The 15,045-nt window shown below is 39.7% G+C and overlaps 1 protein-coding gene across 3 annotated transcripts in view; it reads left to right on the forward strand.

Annotated features, from left to right (window-relative positions):
- SUN2 (Sad1 and UNC84 domain containing 2) overlaps window positions 1-15,045 on the forward strand; it is a 96,386-nt gene that overhangs the window by 21,383 nt on the left and 59,958 nt on the right. For all 3 annotated transcript variants that reach the window (XM_075833565.1, XM_075833563.1, XM_075833564.1), the window contains exons 6-7: window positions 592-690; window positions 1,697-1,790. In XM_075833565.1, coding sequence (XP_075689680.1) covers window positions 592-690; window positions 1,697-1,790 — 193 coding nt within the window. The remainder of the gene's footprint in view (window positions 1-591; window positions 691-1,696; window positions 1,791-15,045) is intronic.

The following is a 15,045-nucleotide window of genomic DNA, read 5'->3' on the forward strand; positions in this document are numbered from 1 at the left end:
ATTCTGTCTTTAGCAGCCGAGACGGAATAAGTGGAAATTGAGCAGCTCCCCGCTAACCCATGCACGCTCCCCTGTATTATGCATACATAGCAATGCATTACTGTTAGCAAGGGAAAATAAGCGCCAGCACGTATAATGTTGGCAGACGTAACAGGGCTGTGAACGCGTCCCCAGGCGGCCGCTGGAATAAGTAAATAAAATGAAATCGCAGACCGGGTTCTAAATGAAATCCTGTCTGCTTGCATCTGCCACTTGAGGGACTTTAGGAGCTTATTGCATACTGTTTTATTTTTTAGTTAATTTATTCCGTAAACTTAAACTACCATCTTACTATCATTTTACTGAATGTTTATTCAGGCATTTGGGATTATTTATCAGAAAAATAAATCTCTGAGAACTATGTAGATTTATTAAGAAATTATTCAGCACAGAATATTGTAGCTATTAATAAGAAGAAACAAAGTGACATATGCTTTAATTTACTTACAACACATCCTTGGTGCTAATACAAGTAGCAAAATGTGAAAAGAAAAAAAAAGGAGTTCCACTACAAGTCGAGTATGACAAGAACATTTTTATTTTGTCTTCTAGGTCATTCTCATTCACAGAAAGGTCCTATTCACTTCGCTCACTGGAGAAAATGGATTCATCAGACAAGAGAATTTACTTGGTTATTGTTTTCCTATCCAGGTAAACACATTGTATAATAATAGAGACTTATTGAGCTTCATAATTTAATAAATAAAGTTTTGGCACCTTTAGGCCTCATGCACACGACCGTAAAAACACCCGTTATTACGGGTCGTAATTACGACCCGTAATAACGGGCTCATAGACTTCTATTGGCCACGGGTACCTTCCCGTTTTCTTACGGGAAGGTGCCCGTGCCGTTGAAAAAGATAGAACATGTCCTATTTCAGGCCGTAATAACGGCACGAACAGCCCATAGAAGTCTATGGGGCTCCCGTAATAACGGGTAACTACGTGTGTGCACCCGTCATTACGGGAGCGTTGCTAGGCGACGTCGGTAAATAGTCACTGTCCAGAGTGCTGAAAGAGTTAACTGATCGCCAGTAACTCTTTCAGCACGCTGGACGGTGAATTCCGATCAGAATATAGAGCAACCTGTAAAAAAAATGACATTCATACTTACCGAGAACTTCCTGCTTCCTCCAGTCCGGTCTCCCGGCCGTTGCCTTGGTGACGCGTCCCTCTCGACATCCGGCCCGACTTCCCTGGATGACGTTTCAGCCCATGTGACCGCTGCAGCCAATCACAGGCCAATCACAGGCTGCAGCGGTCACATGAACTGCCGCGTCATCCAGGGATGTCGGGCTGGATGTGAAGAGAGGGACGCGTCACCAAGACATTATAGAAAGGGCTGTCCCTTCTCTCTATCCTGCACTGATAGAGAGAAGGGGCTGCCGATTACTGCAGTGTAATTTTGCAGCCAAAAACGTGCCCGTAAATACGGGTGACACCGGGCCCGTATTTACAGGCATGGGCCCGTAAATACTGTTGCAAAACGGGTCGAATACGTGTGACACCGGACCCGTATTTACAGGTGGGAAAAAATACGGTCGTGTGCATGAGGCCTAAGAGATATGAGTGTGTGGAAATCTTGGATTTTTATACTGTTTTGTATACAGATTTTTTTTTTTGTACCTATCTTAATAATTTAATTTCAATTGTGTAGGTCGTGTGTTTGGACTGTTGTACTGGTGGATTGGTACCACTTGGTATCGTCTTACAACCTCCGCTTCCCTGCTGGATGTCTTTATCTTAACCAGGTTAGGCAAGCAAAATACGTGCAAACATGTTGCATAGTTTCGGAATTTTAAACGAATTTTATGTATTTTTATTCCTTTCCAACAAGCTAGTTAGAGGAAAGGTGTCATGTATTTTTTTATTTTATGTGTTTTTATTTATTTAAATATGATATTATATTTAATTAATTTTTTCCGAAAAAATGTTTTAATTTTTATTTACACTTTTTTTATTTTGCTGGGGCAGACATTTTTAATTTCATCTGTGTACGTGTATCTTCACGACACATACACAGATGCTATATAGCATCTACAGGGCATAGGAGAGTAGGGACAGGCGCCAACCCTTTCTGGTTATGAATATGGGGGGGGGGGTCGTGTAGTTTTTTTATTTTAAAAATCAAATAATTGACGAAAACGATGTGGAGTCCCCCCATTTTCATAACCAGCCAGAAATAAAGCAGCCGCAGCCTAGCATTACTTGGGAGGGAAGGCCCACTGTGTTTGGCCCTACCGAGCCTAATAATACCAGTCTGTGGCTGCCCCAGTGCCCTACCATCACTCCAGATGGTCGGGTGCTAGATTATACCCGCATCTTCCCAATACCCCTGGTGGCGGTGGGTAACGGGGTAATAATGGGGGGGTTAGTGCTAGCCTTTTTACTGGCTAACCCGAAGCCCCACCTTAGTAATGGATGTCATCAAAACAGACAGCTGCCATTATTAAGACGCTTATAACTCCCTGTTCAGACAGAGTTTTTTGGCACTGATTTTGACGCGGAAAACATGTTGAATCCGCGCCATAAAACGCTCTAAATGGCCCCGCATTGATTTCAATGGAAGGCAGAGGCGTTTCCTTCCTGGGCAGCTTTTGGCCACTCGCGGGAAAAAACAGTGGTCTTTCCTTTCTTGCCACAGCTTCCCCCTCTTACCTCCTATTGAAATTATTGGGAGGCAGAAAGAACCACGGCGCTAGCTTACGAGTGGTTTTCGTGGCGCTTTCTGCCCGTGGTCCGAGGGCAAAAAAAAGCGCAGGCAGTTCAAAATTCCTGAAGGAATTCTGAGGCCGATTTTTATTTTTTACATTTTTTTGTTTGTTTGTTATTTTTCTTTCTGCTTGCAAAAAAAAACCTGTGTGAACAGGGCCTAAGGGTGTATTCACACAGTGCGGTTTTGCCGTGTTTTTCCCATGCGGCTTATTGAAATAAAAACTCCCCCACACAACCCTCAAAAAAACATAGATCATCGAAGTAGTCCAACGAGATCTACAACGTAATCCAAACTGTCTAGCGAAACCTGCAAAACGAAAAAATTAAGTTTGTAATATGAAAAATATAAATCTTTTATATTCACCTGCAGCAGTCTTCTGTCTTCTCCCCTGTGCCGCAATAGAAACTAGAGGTCAATGGAAAATAATCCTCTTAGGGGCATGTTCACCTGGTGCTTAATAAATAATAATGTATAAACGTGTCAAATATACTAGCGTTTCTTGTGAAGCATAATTAGGACTCCCACTGACTAACATTTGGTGCGTTTTATGCACCAAACAATTGACCTCTTCTTTACGCACACCTTTTGTGCTAGTTTTTTTGCGCATATTTAGGACTCCCACTGACTATGGGAACATTTGATGCGTTTTACGTGCCAAAGAATTTACCCAACACTTTCTTTTACGCGACACATTTTTCAAACGCTCGCGTATAAAATCGCATTGTATATACTGACCGTGCGCGCTCCCATGTATGTAAATGGGAAGCTTAATCGTGTTTTTGACACGTTTTCGCGCCAAAAAACTCGAAAATATACACCGTGTGAACCTATCAACTGGAAAGTCGTTCACCACAGGGTATTCCCTCTTAACTTTCATCATTCATAGCCTTTTTGGTGTGTCCTATAACTGCTGCCAGCTAATATTGTACAATCTCTTCAAAAATGGAGACAATGCTTGGCAATTTAAAGACACCTCTTCCTTGCTTGTAGCCAGAAATAGGGAGGGGGGGGGTGAGTCTCCCTCCCACATTTACAGCAGCTGCGAGTCGGGTTGCTTTGCCTGATTCACCTTGCTGTAATTCTGGGAAGGGATCCCTCTGGTGGCCAACTTAGGAAAACATGTGAAATGATTATTCGATTTTTAATACTTTCCACCTTGTGGAAGAAAAAAAAAATACATAAAAAAAATATTATAAATATAAGTACATTTAAAAATTTGTAAAATGTATTTTGCGACATGTTCCCTTTAAAGGGTGCTCATCTAAATGACAGGTTATTACATACCAAATGTTCTTCCAAAAAAATGGTTCTGATTGATCCCTGGAAATAACAAACATAATTTTGTTAACATTAAAAACATTTCACTGTAATATACAATCCCTTTTACCTTAACCTCTTCCCGCTGCAGCCACTTTTGACCTTCCTGGCAGAGCCTCATTTTTCAAATCTGACATGTCTCGCTTTATTTGGTAATAACTTTGGAATGCTTTTACCTATCCAAGCGATTCTGAGATTGTTTTCTCTTGACACATTGGACTTTACAAGGCTTAGAAATTTCTCACGTTTCCAAGAAAATGTCAAAAGCCTATTTGTTTAGGGACCAGTTCAGTGAAGTGGCCCATACAATACAAACCCCCATAAGTCACTCCATTTTAAAAACTGCACCCCCAAAGTATTCAAAATTCTAAATTAAAGCAAAGTAGGGGTGAAATGTACAAATTGCATTATTTTTATTTTATTTTTTTTGCAGAAATACATTTTTAATCCTTTTTTTTGTTTTGTTTTTCTGTAACACAGAAGGTTTTACCAGAAAAGCGCAACTCAATATTTATTGCCCAGATTGTGCAGTTTTTAGAAATATCCCACATGTTGCTCTAGTGTGTTAATTTACTGAAGCACAGGCCTCAGAAGCAAGAGTACCTAGAGGATTTTGGGGCCTCCTTCTTACTAGATTATATTTTAGGCACCATGTCCGGTTTGAAGAGGTCTTGTGATGCCAAGACAAAGGGAACACCCCCAAAAAGACCCCATTTTGTAAACTACACCCCACAAGGAATTCGTCTAGGGGTGTAGTGAGCATTTTAACCCCGCAGGTGTTTCATAGATTTTATTAGACTTTAAATGTGAAAATTAAAAATTTACATGTTTTCCAATAAGATATAATTTTAACTAAAAAAGAAAAAAAAAATTCCAAAAGGAATAAAGAAGAAAAAAAACCTGCATTTGTAAAGCAAATTCTCCAGAGTATGGAAATACCCCATATGTGGTCATAAACTGCTGTTTGGGTACACGGCAGGGCTCAGAAGAGAAGGAGCACCATTTGGCTTTTTGGAGCGCAGATTTTGCTAGGTTGCTTTTTAGGCACCATGTCGCATTTGCAAAGCCCCTATGAAACTCCCCAAAAGTGACTCCATTTAGAAAACTACACTCCTTGAGGAATTCATGTAGCGGTGTAGTGAGTATTTTGACCGCACAGGTGTTTCATAGTTTTTATTAGAATTGGGCAGTAAAAATAAAAAAACATTTTTTCTTTTTTTTCTCAATAAGAGGTAGCTTTAGCTCAATTTTTCATTTTCTCAACAAATAAATAAGAAAGTACCCCAACATTTGTAAAGCAATTTCTCTCGAGTACGGTGATACCCCATATGTGGTCACAAACTGCTGTTTGGGCACACAATAGAGCTCAGAAGGGAAGGAGCCCAATTTGGCTTTTGGAGATCAGATTTTGCGGGATTGGTTTCTGCTCGCTATGTCGCATTTGCAATGCCACGGTGGGACGTAAACAGTGGAAACCCCCTAGAAGTGACCTCGTTTTGGAAACTGCACCCCTCAAAGCATTGACCTAGGGGTATAGTGAGCATATTAACCCCACACTTATTTTCCAGAAATGGGTGTACCCTCGATGTTGCAGAGTGAAAATGGCAATTTTTCCATAGATATGCCAATATGTGGTGCCCAGCTTGTGCCACCATGAAAAGACAGCTCTCTAATTATTATGTTGTGTTTCCCTGTTTTAGAAACACCCTACATTGGCCTTAATCTTTTGCCTGGACATTAGACAGGGCTCAGCAGTGAAAGAGTACCATGTGAAATTGAGGCCTAATTTGGCGATTTACAAAGTATTGGTTCACAATTGCAGAGGCTCTGATGTGATATAATAAAAGAAACCCCTGAGAAGTGACCCCATTTTGGAAACTACACCCTTCATGGCATTTATTAAGGGGTGTAGTGAGCATTTTCATCCCACAGGTCTTTTCCATAAATGAATGTGCTGCAAATGGATCAAAGTAATAATTGCAATTATTCCCTAAATATGCCTTTTCAGTGGCAAATATGTAGTGCCCAGCTTTGTTAAAAGGGTTCTCCTAGGTATAGTGATTCCATATATGTGGAAGTAAACTGCTGTTTGGGCACAGTGTAGGGCTCAGAAGGGTGGATTTTGCTTGGTAGTAGTTTTGTTTGGAGTATTACTGGTGTTTCAGTTTATAACTTGGGGGCATATGTAAGCTGGGCAGAGTACATCAGGGTACAATAAGGTGGTATAATAATGGGGTAAAAAAAAACAACAAAATAATCCATAGATGTGTGTTACGCTGTGAAGCAATCCTTTATGCACGGGCCAGTGTCGCACTGATAAATGGTGTCCTTTCTTATCCCCCTTATGGTACACACTCTTCAACTTTTAAGTTTGGGGAATTTTGCTGGGAAAGTGTTATCCTGGTATAATACGGACGCCCTCGCTTCCAGCAGATATGTTTGGGCCCTCCCATTCCTGGTTCCATAATTTTAGGGCCTTGATAAATCGCCTCTTTAAACAGAAGAAATGTTCTCCTCGGGCCTGCACAACTGCATATTTTTTCTTTCCTAATTTATTGGAGCCTTAAAGAGGCTCTGTCACCACATTATAAGTGCCCTATCTCCTACATATTAAGATTGGCGCTGTAATGTAGGTAACAGCAGTTTTTTTTTATTTAGAAAAACGAACTATTTTCACTAAGTTATGAGCGATTTTAGCTTTATGCTAATTACTTTCATAATGCCCAACTGGGTGTGTTTTTACTTTTGACCAAGTGGGCGTTGTGGAGAGAAGTGTATGACGCTGACCAATCCGCGTCATACACTTCTCTCCATTCATTTACTCTGCACGTAGTGATCCTGCGTTGTTCACTATGTGCAGTCACATACACACACATTAACGTTACTGAAGCGTTTTGATAGGAAATAGACATCGCGTCCAACTAGACGGGATGTCTATTCAGAATCCCGACACTTCGGAATTGTTTGTGTGTGACTTACAGCACAGCAAGCGTAATCTCGCGAGATCACGCTGTAAATGACAGGTTTTTATCCTATTTTCTGGTAGGCAAGGTGACCAAAAAAAATAGCAATTTCGGCATAGTTTTTTAGGTTTTCTTTTATACAGCGTTCACCACGCATCATAAATTACATGTTAACTTTATTCTGCGGGTCAGTACGATTCCAGCGATACCTAATTTATAGCACTTTTTTGTGTTTTACAACTTTTTGCACCATAAAATAACTTTTGTATAAAGAATTTCTTTTTCTCTGTCGCTGTGTTCTGAGAACCATAACTTTTTAATATTTTCATTGACGGAGCTGTATGAGGGCTTGTTTTTTTGCGGGACAAGCTGTAGTTAGTGTTGGTACCCTTTTTGGATACATGCGACTTTTTATTTAAATATTTTGTAGGGCAGTGACCAAAAAACTGAAATTCTTGCATTGTTTTTTACATCGTTTTTTTTAACACCGTTCACCGTGTGGAATAAATAACATGATATTTTTTAGTTCAGACCGTTACGGACGCGGCAATACCAAATATGTATGGTTTATTTCTTTTTTTCAATAATAAGGGACTTGATAAGGGAAAAAGGGCAATTGTGTTTTATTTTATTACTTGAAACTTTTATTTTTCCTTTTTTTACACTTTTTTTTTTACTTTTCCCCCTACTGTCAGATTATTTTTCTAATACATTTCACTACCTATGCAGTGCATTAGATCTGTCAGTCATTCACTGACAGCAAGCCGATTAGGCTTCGCCTCCGGGTGGGGCCTATTCAGCTTATGTAATGGCAAAGCAGGAGGCCATTTTTAGGCCTCCTGTTGCCATAGTAGCAGTCGGCAGTCCTGCGATTGCAGGGCAGAGCTGCCAATCTGTTGCCAAGCACTAAGATGCAGCGATCGCTTTCGATCACTGCATCTAAGGGGTTAATAGCAGGAATTGGAGCTAGCTCCGGTTCCTACTGTTACAGGTAGATGTCAGCTGTAACATACAGCTGACACCCACCGCTGATGATGCCAGCTCGGCTCCTGAGGCGACGCTATCTTGCCGGCGGCTACGGAAGCCTGTTAGGCCCCGCCTCCGGTCGGGGCCTGAAAGTCTTCTGTGCTAGGCATACCGGAAGGCACTGTTAGATCTCTGGTTGCCTTTGTAGCCACCGGCATCCCGGCAATTTCATTGCTGGGGTGCCGATGAGCTGCAAACACCTTAAATGCAGTGATCGCTTCTGACCGCTGCATCTAAGGGCTTAAAGGCGGGGATCGGAGCAAACTTCGGACCTCGCTATTACCCCAGAGTGTCAGCTATAACATTCAGCCGACACCCGGGGATGGGGGCACCGACTTAGCTTCTGAGTCGGTGTCCACCATTTGTCCTATGGATATGGCAAAATGCGGGAAGCACTAGCTTTCCATGATGTATCCATACGATAAATGTTGGGAAGGGGTTAAAGAGGCTCTGTCACCAGTTTAATACTTCTCTACCTCCTACCTAATCTAATAAACGCTTTGATGTAGGTACCAACTGCTGTTTTCTTTTTTTTTAAACGTTTTCTATTGACTAATGTTCTGATCATTTTTAGATTTATGCACATTTTTTCTAAATGCCAACTGGGCGTTTTGGTTTTTTGTTTCACCAAGTGGGCGTTGTAAAGAAAAGTTTATGATGCTGACCAATCAGCATCATACACTTCTCTTCATTCATGCCCAGCTTTATTCACAGCACAGTGTGATCTTGCGAGATCACGCTGTGACGTCACTTTCTCCCGCAGTTCCTTCAAAGGAGTGACGGGAGAATGACCAGACATCAGCTCCAGCCGTGCCAGGACTGCTGCTAAGGAGGATAATCGTCCTGGCATGGCTGGAGGTGATGTCTGGTCTTTCTCCTGTCGCTCCGGGGAAGGAATTGCGGGAGTAAGTGACGTCACAGCGTGATCTCGCGATTCTAGCGGACATCACGCTGGGGTGTGAATAAAGCTGGGCATGAATGAAGTGATTGGTCAGTGTCATACACATTACTTTACAACACCCACTTGGTGAAACGAAAAAAACAAAACGCATTGGGCATTTAGAAAAAATTTGCTAAATCTAAAAATAATCAGAACTTTGTCAATAATAAAAGTTTTAAAAAAACAAAACCGTAGTTCTCTTTATTAAAGCGTTTATTAGATTAGGTTTGAGATTGAGAAGTATTAAACTGGTGACAGAGCCTCTTTAAAGGGTTAATGGGTATGAGAGCTAACTTCGGGACCCGCCATTACAGCAGGGTGTCAGCTGTAACATACAGCTGACACCCAGGGATGATCACATGGACTCCGCTTCTGAGTCCGTGTCATCCATTTGTCATATGGATACAGCAGTTTGCAGGAAGCACTGGCTTTCCATGACGTATCCATACGACAAATGTTGGGAAGGGGCTAAAGCATATCTAACTTTTCAGGTGACTTTACAGAATAAGCTGTTATGTGTGTGTACATGAGGCATAACCATATTTCTGTCCATTAAATGATTGGTATAATTTTCCTATCCATGTCTTATCTCTAATTGCCAGTTTTCCCTGAGCTAGTGAGTGTAGCCTAACTGCTATAATGTCTTATATATCATGCATGCATAAAATAATATAATCCTACTTTGGGATGTCACGATACCAGAGTTTGGACTTCGATACTGAAACTTCGTGTAGTATTGCGATACTCGATACCAAAACGATACTTTTGCCAACAATAATAATAATAAAAAAAGTTCTTTCGTTTTCTGATGTGACGCGCGTGGTGTAATGAATTTTAAACCTCCATGTGTCTCACATTAATAGTAATTAACCCCATGTTCCTCAGTCATAATGGACAACATTGGGTTAATGTGTGAGGTACATGATGGGGTTAATTACTATTAATGTAAGGCACATGGAGGTTCAAAATTCATACCTCGTGCCTCACATTAATAAGTGAACGAAAGCAGTTTTTTATTTTATAACCGCGTAAACATGAATGACACTATAAATGTGTATAAATTATGGTCGCGACTATACCGAATATGTGTATATTTTATGTATCGAGACTTATTTTAATTTTTATTGTAATGTGTGTGTTTTATTTAACATTACTTTTTTTTTTTAAACTTTAATGTACTGGCATATATCTATAATACCTTGCATTCCTATCTCTATTTATCACATAATATATACATATAATATAGGCTGCAGCAGCATGGAGGAGATTATGCAGCAGTAATGGGAAGCGTGGCTGTGAATCCAGCATTGGGGTGAGATATAACTCTTACCAGAAGCTACAGCATAAGTCCCATTCACTCGGTTTCCTGCTCTACCCACTCAATAGACTTCTAGGGGCATCATCTTTATTTCTCTAAGTCTGCTCCAGCTCCCTCCTTCCCTCTTTATAGACTTCTATAGGCAGACTGTAAAGAGACCCCCCCCCCCCCATCCTGCAGTCCATATCCTCTGCTCTGTAACTAGAGAAGGATTTTGATTGACAATAAGAGGTGGACAGCAGATTACAGGAAGGGAGACATCTAGTAGCAGTAATTTCACAAAGAATTTGCAAGGATACAATTACTAATTTTTAACCGTAAGTAAATTTGATATATTTCATGCATAGTAAATAGACTAGTTGTTTGAAAAGTTACTGTCTATTTAAGGGTCTATTTAACCATAAGATAAAATCTTGGTGCATAACGATGCTAAAGGAATGTAACCCAGTGGGCAGGTTTTTACATAAATTAGTCACTATAGCGGAGCTACTCGAATTTGTAACATTACAAATGATTTATCGAATTAACTTTTAGCAACATCTACTATAAATGTGTTATTTCTAGTATGTTTAAATGCGCCCGACATACTCCATTATAAGTCAATAGGTTCCTTGGGCCCCCCTTTTGGATCCATCGTACGAGGGAGCCGGCACGAGGGATCAGGCACGCTGTCATGGCTTCTGTTGTGAACTCAAGGCATGACGCAAATGGGAAAATAGCCTTAGTGTGGACATTCTGCCGAGTACTTAAAGACCACAGGTTTTTTTTATATGTTTTAGAATGATCTGAAAGTGTAAAATCTTAGCCCCTACTTAGTATAAAATTAGGATATGAAAGTTTGTGTATGCAGTTTATATCCTTCCTGCTTTGGGACATACTATTACGTACTAATTGCGGTCTTCCAACCACAGTGGGATATAGTACAAAAGCTGTGCCTGCACGGTTTACTCTGTGAGCCTGGCTGTAATTGCTAGGATCAGAGAATCCTCTGTTCCCAAGAGGCTACATCTGTCATCTCATCAGCATCCCCAGATCCATAGATGGGTCAAAACAAAAAGTTAAACAAAGTTTAAAAAAAAATAATGTACCTCTCCCAAAAACTAAATAAACCCATTTTTTTAAAAAAATTAAACCTGTTTTAGTCCTAAGAACACAGACAATTTTTGTTCAAATCTGAGGTGTCACCTTTATGTGGTAATAACTTTGGAATGCTTTTATGTATCCAAGCAATTCTGTGATTGTTTTTCTCGTGACACATTGTGCTTTATGTTCGTGGTAAAATTTGGTCGATATGTTCAGTGTTTATTTGTGAAAAGACCCAAAATTCAGATATAATTTGCAAACATTAACATTTTTCGAAATGTAAATGTATTTTCTTGTAAGACAGATAGTAATACCACACAAAATAGTTACTAGTTAACATTAACCATATGTCTACTTTATGTTGGCATAGTTTTTTTAGGACGTTACAAGGCTTATACTTTAGCAGCAATTTCTAACATATTCAAGAAAATTTAAATCGGCTACTTTTTCAGAGACCTGTTTAGTTCTGAAGTGGCTTTGAGGGCCTTATATATTAGAAAGTCCCCATAAATCACCCCATTTTAAAAACTGCACCCCTCATAGTATTCAAAACAGCATTCAGAAAGTTTCTTAACCCTGTAGGCATTTCTCAGGAATTAAAGCAAAGTGTTTATTTGCCAAAATTCATTTGTAATAAATAAAAAAAATCTGTAACACAGAGGATTTTACCAAGGATAGGCAACTCAATATTTATTACGCGGATTCTGCAGTTTTTTAGAAATATCCCACATGTGGGATAAATCTGAAGGACTAAAGGAGAAAAAGCACCCCAACATTTGTAAAGCAATTTCTCCTGATTACGGCAATACCCCAAATGTGGTAATAAGCTGCTGTTTGCACCCACGGCAGGGCTCAGAATGGAAGGAGCGCCATTTGGATTGTGGAGTACAGATATTGCTGGAATGGTTTTCGGGGCCATGTCGTGTTTGCAATGCCCTGGAGGGACCAAAACCTTGTAAACCCCCCCAAAAGTGACCCAATTTTGGAAGCTACACCCCTCAAGGAATTATTCTAGGGGTATAGTTAGCATTTTCACCCCACAGGTTTTTTGCAAAATGTATTAGAATTAGGCCTTGAAATTGAAAGTCTACTTTTTTCTAATAAAATGTAAATTTAGCTCAGATTTTTTCGTTTTCACAATAGATAAAGGAGAAAAAACAGCCCAACATTTGTAAAGCAAACTCTTCTGAGCACAGCAATACCTCATATGTGGTAATAAACTGCTGTTTAGACACAAGGCAGGGTTTTGAAAGGTTGGAACACCATTTGACTTTTAGAGCTCAAGCTTTGCTGGAATGGTTTGCGGTGCCATGTCACATTTGCAAAGCTCCTGAGGGGCCAAAGCCGTGCAAACCCCGCAAAAGTGACCCCATTTGGAAAACTACACCCCTCAAGGAATTTATCTAGTGGTATAGTGAGCATTTTTTACCCCACTGTTTTTTTTGCTGAACTTATTGGAATTAGGCAGTGAAAATGAGAATCTACATTTTTTTTCCACTAAAATGTTGCATTTTTTTCATTTTCACAAGGAATAAAGAAGAAAAATCACCCCAACACTTGTAAAGCGATTATCTCCCAAGTACGACAATACCCCATATGTGGTCATAAACTGCTGTTTGGACACACCGCAGGGCTCAGAATGGCAGGAGTGCTACTTAGCATGCAGATTTTGGTTGATTGTTTTTTTGGCTCAATGTCGCATTTGCAGAGTACCAGTATAGTAGAAACCCCTAAGAAGTGACTCCATTTTGGAAACTATACCCCTCAGGGCATTCATCTAGGAGTGTAGAGAGCATTTTGACCCCACAGGTGTTTCATAGATTTTATTAGAATTAGGCAGTGAAAATGAAAAATTTAATTTTTTCCAAAAATATGTAGTTGTGCCACTGAACACAAATACCTCAAACTGTTAAGCGGGTTCTCCCGGGTATGGTGATGCCATATAAGTGGACGCAAACGGCTGTTTTGGCACGCTGTAGGGTTCAGAAGTTTTCAGTTTATAATGTGGGGGCATATGTAAGCTGTGCGGAGAACATCAGAGCATAAAAGGGATATAATAATGCGGTAATTAAATAATAATCTGTGGCCAGTGTTGCAATGATAAATGGTGCCCAATCTTATCCGCTTTTGGAACACTCTGCACATTTTTGCATCGCCATATTCTGATAGCCAGAACTTTTTTATTTTTTCTCCACCAGAGATGTGTGAGGGCTTATTTGTTGTGGGACAATCTGTAGTCTTCATTGGTACCATTTTGGGGTACATGCGATTTTTCTTTTGATCACTTTTTTTTAATTTAGTTTTTTGGCAAGCAAGCAGACCAAAAGCCAACAATTCTGACAATATTTGTTATTAATTTTTTTTTTTTTACGGCGTTCATCGTGCACTAAAAATTAGATATTTACTTTATTCTGCCGGTTGATACGATGAAGGCGATACCATATGTATATAGTTTTTTTTTATGTTTTGCAGCGTCTGCATAATAAAATCACTTTTGTTTCAAATAATAATAGATTTTTTGTGTCTCCATATTCTGAGAGAGATAATGTATTTTTTATTTTTCCGTCAAAAAAGCTGTGGGAGGTCTTGTTTTTTGCGGGACAGGTTGTAGTTTTCGGGTATAATTTTGGGGTACTTGTAACTTTTAGATCTCTTTAATCCCCCACAAAGAAGGTGTATATGTGGCTTTTTTTCTATCCACCCCCAAAAAATGTAATGTAAAGATTCATCAATGAATTATATGTACCCCAAAATGGTGCCATTGAAAAATACAACTCATCCCGCAAAAAAAACAACAACAATATACATCACACAGCTAAATCGATCGATAAATAAAAAAAGTTATGGCTTTTAGAATGCAATGATACAAAAATCTTTTATTTTTTTTTCATAAAACATACAATTTTATTCTGTAAAAGTACTAAAACATAAAAAAAGATACATATTTGGTAAGCGTAACAATTCCTAGAACAAAATTATTTGTACCGCATGGCGTGTTTTATGTTTTAATCTTTTTTCATATCATTTGCTATGCCCGGATTATATGGACGGCTATGTCATCATGCTCCCCCTTTCCCTTTTTGTTTGTATCGTGTCCTGCTGCCATGACGTCACATTCTATGATGCTTCTCTTCCTTGTGCTTTCTTTCTGCCATCCTTTACAAGGGCTCCAGTTGTTAACTACTTCTGTGATCGCATCTCCTGTCCACCGCTTCCTCTGTGTTTACTGGAGGGCGGGTGGAAGGGACCTCGATCGCTAGTGTTTGCCTCCAAGACTGAATGGATAGTTTAGCCACGCCCCTGCATTTTTTTTTTTGGTCTTCAAATTCGTTAGAGGTGTATCCTATTATGCTGCATGCTGGTTTGGACAAACGTCCTGTCACCATATTGTTTACATGTTCCTCTGTAGAGTGAGGTAGTTAATCCTTTTGTGACAATCATTTTAACAGTTACATAGTTAGTACGGCTGAAAAAAGACACATGTCCATCAAGTTCAACCAAGGGACAGGAAAAGGGAAGGGAAAAATTTCTACACATAGGAGCTAATACTTTTTTGTTCTAGGAAATTATCTAACCCTTTTTTAAAGCCATCTACTGTCCCTGCTGTGACCAGCTCCTGCGGTAGGCTATTCCATAGATTCAC

The sequence above is a fragment of the Rhinoderma darwinii genome, chromosome 7 (genome assembly GCF_050947455.1).
Source record: "Rhinoderma darwinii isolate aRhiDar2 chromosome 7, aRhiDar2.hap1, whole genome shotgun sequence".
Lineage (NCBI taxonomy): Eukaryota > Metazoa > Chordata > Amphibia > Anura > Rhinodermatidae > Rhinoderma > Rhinoderma darwinii.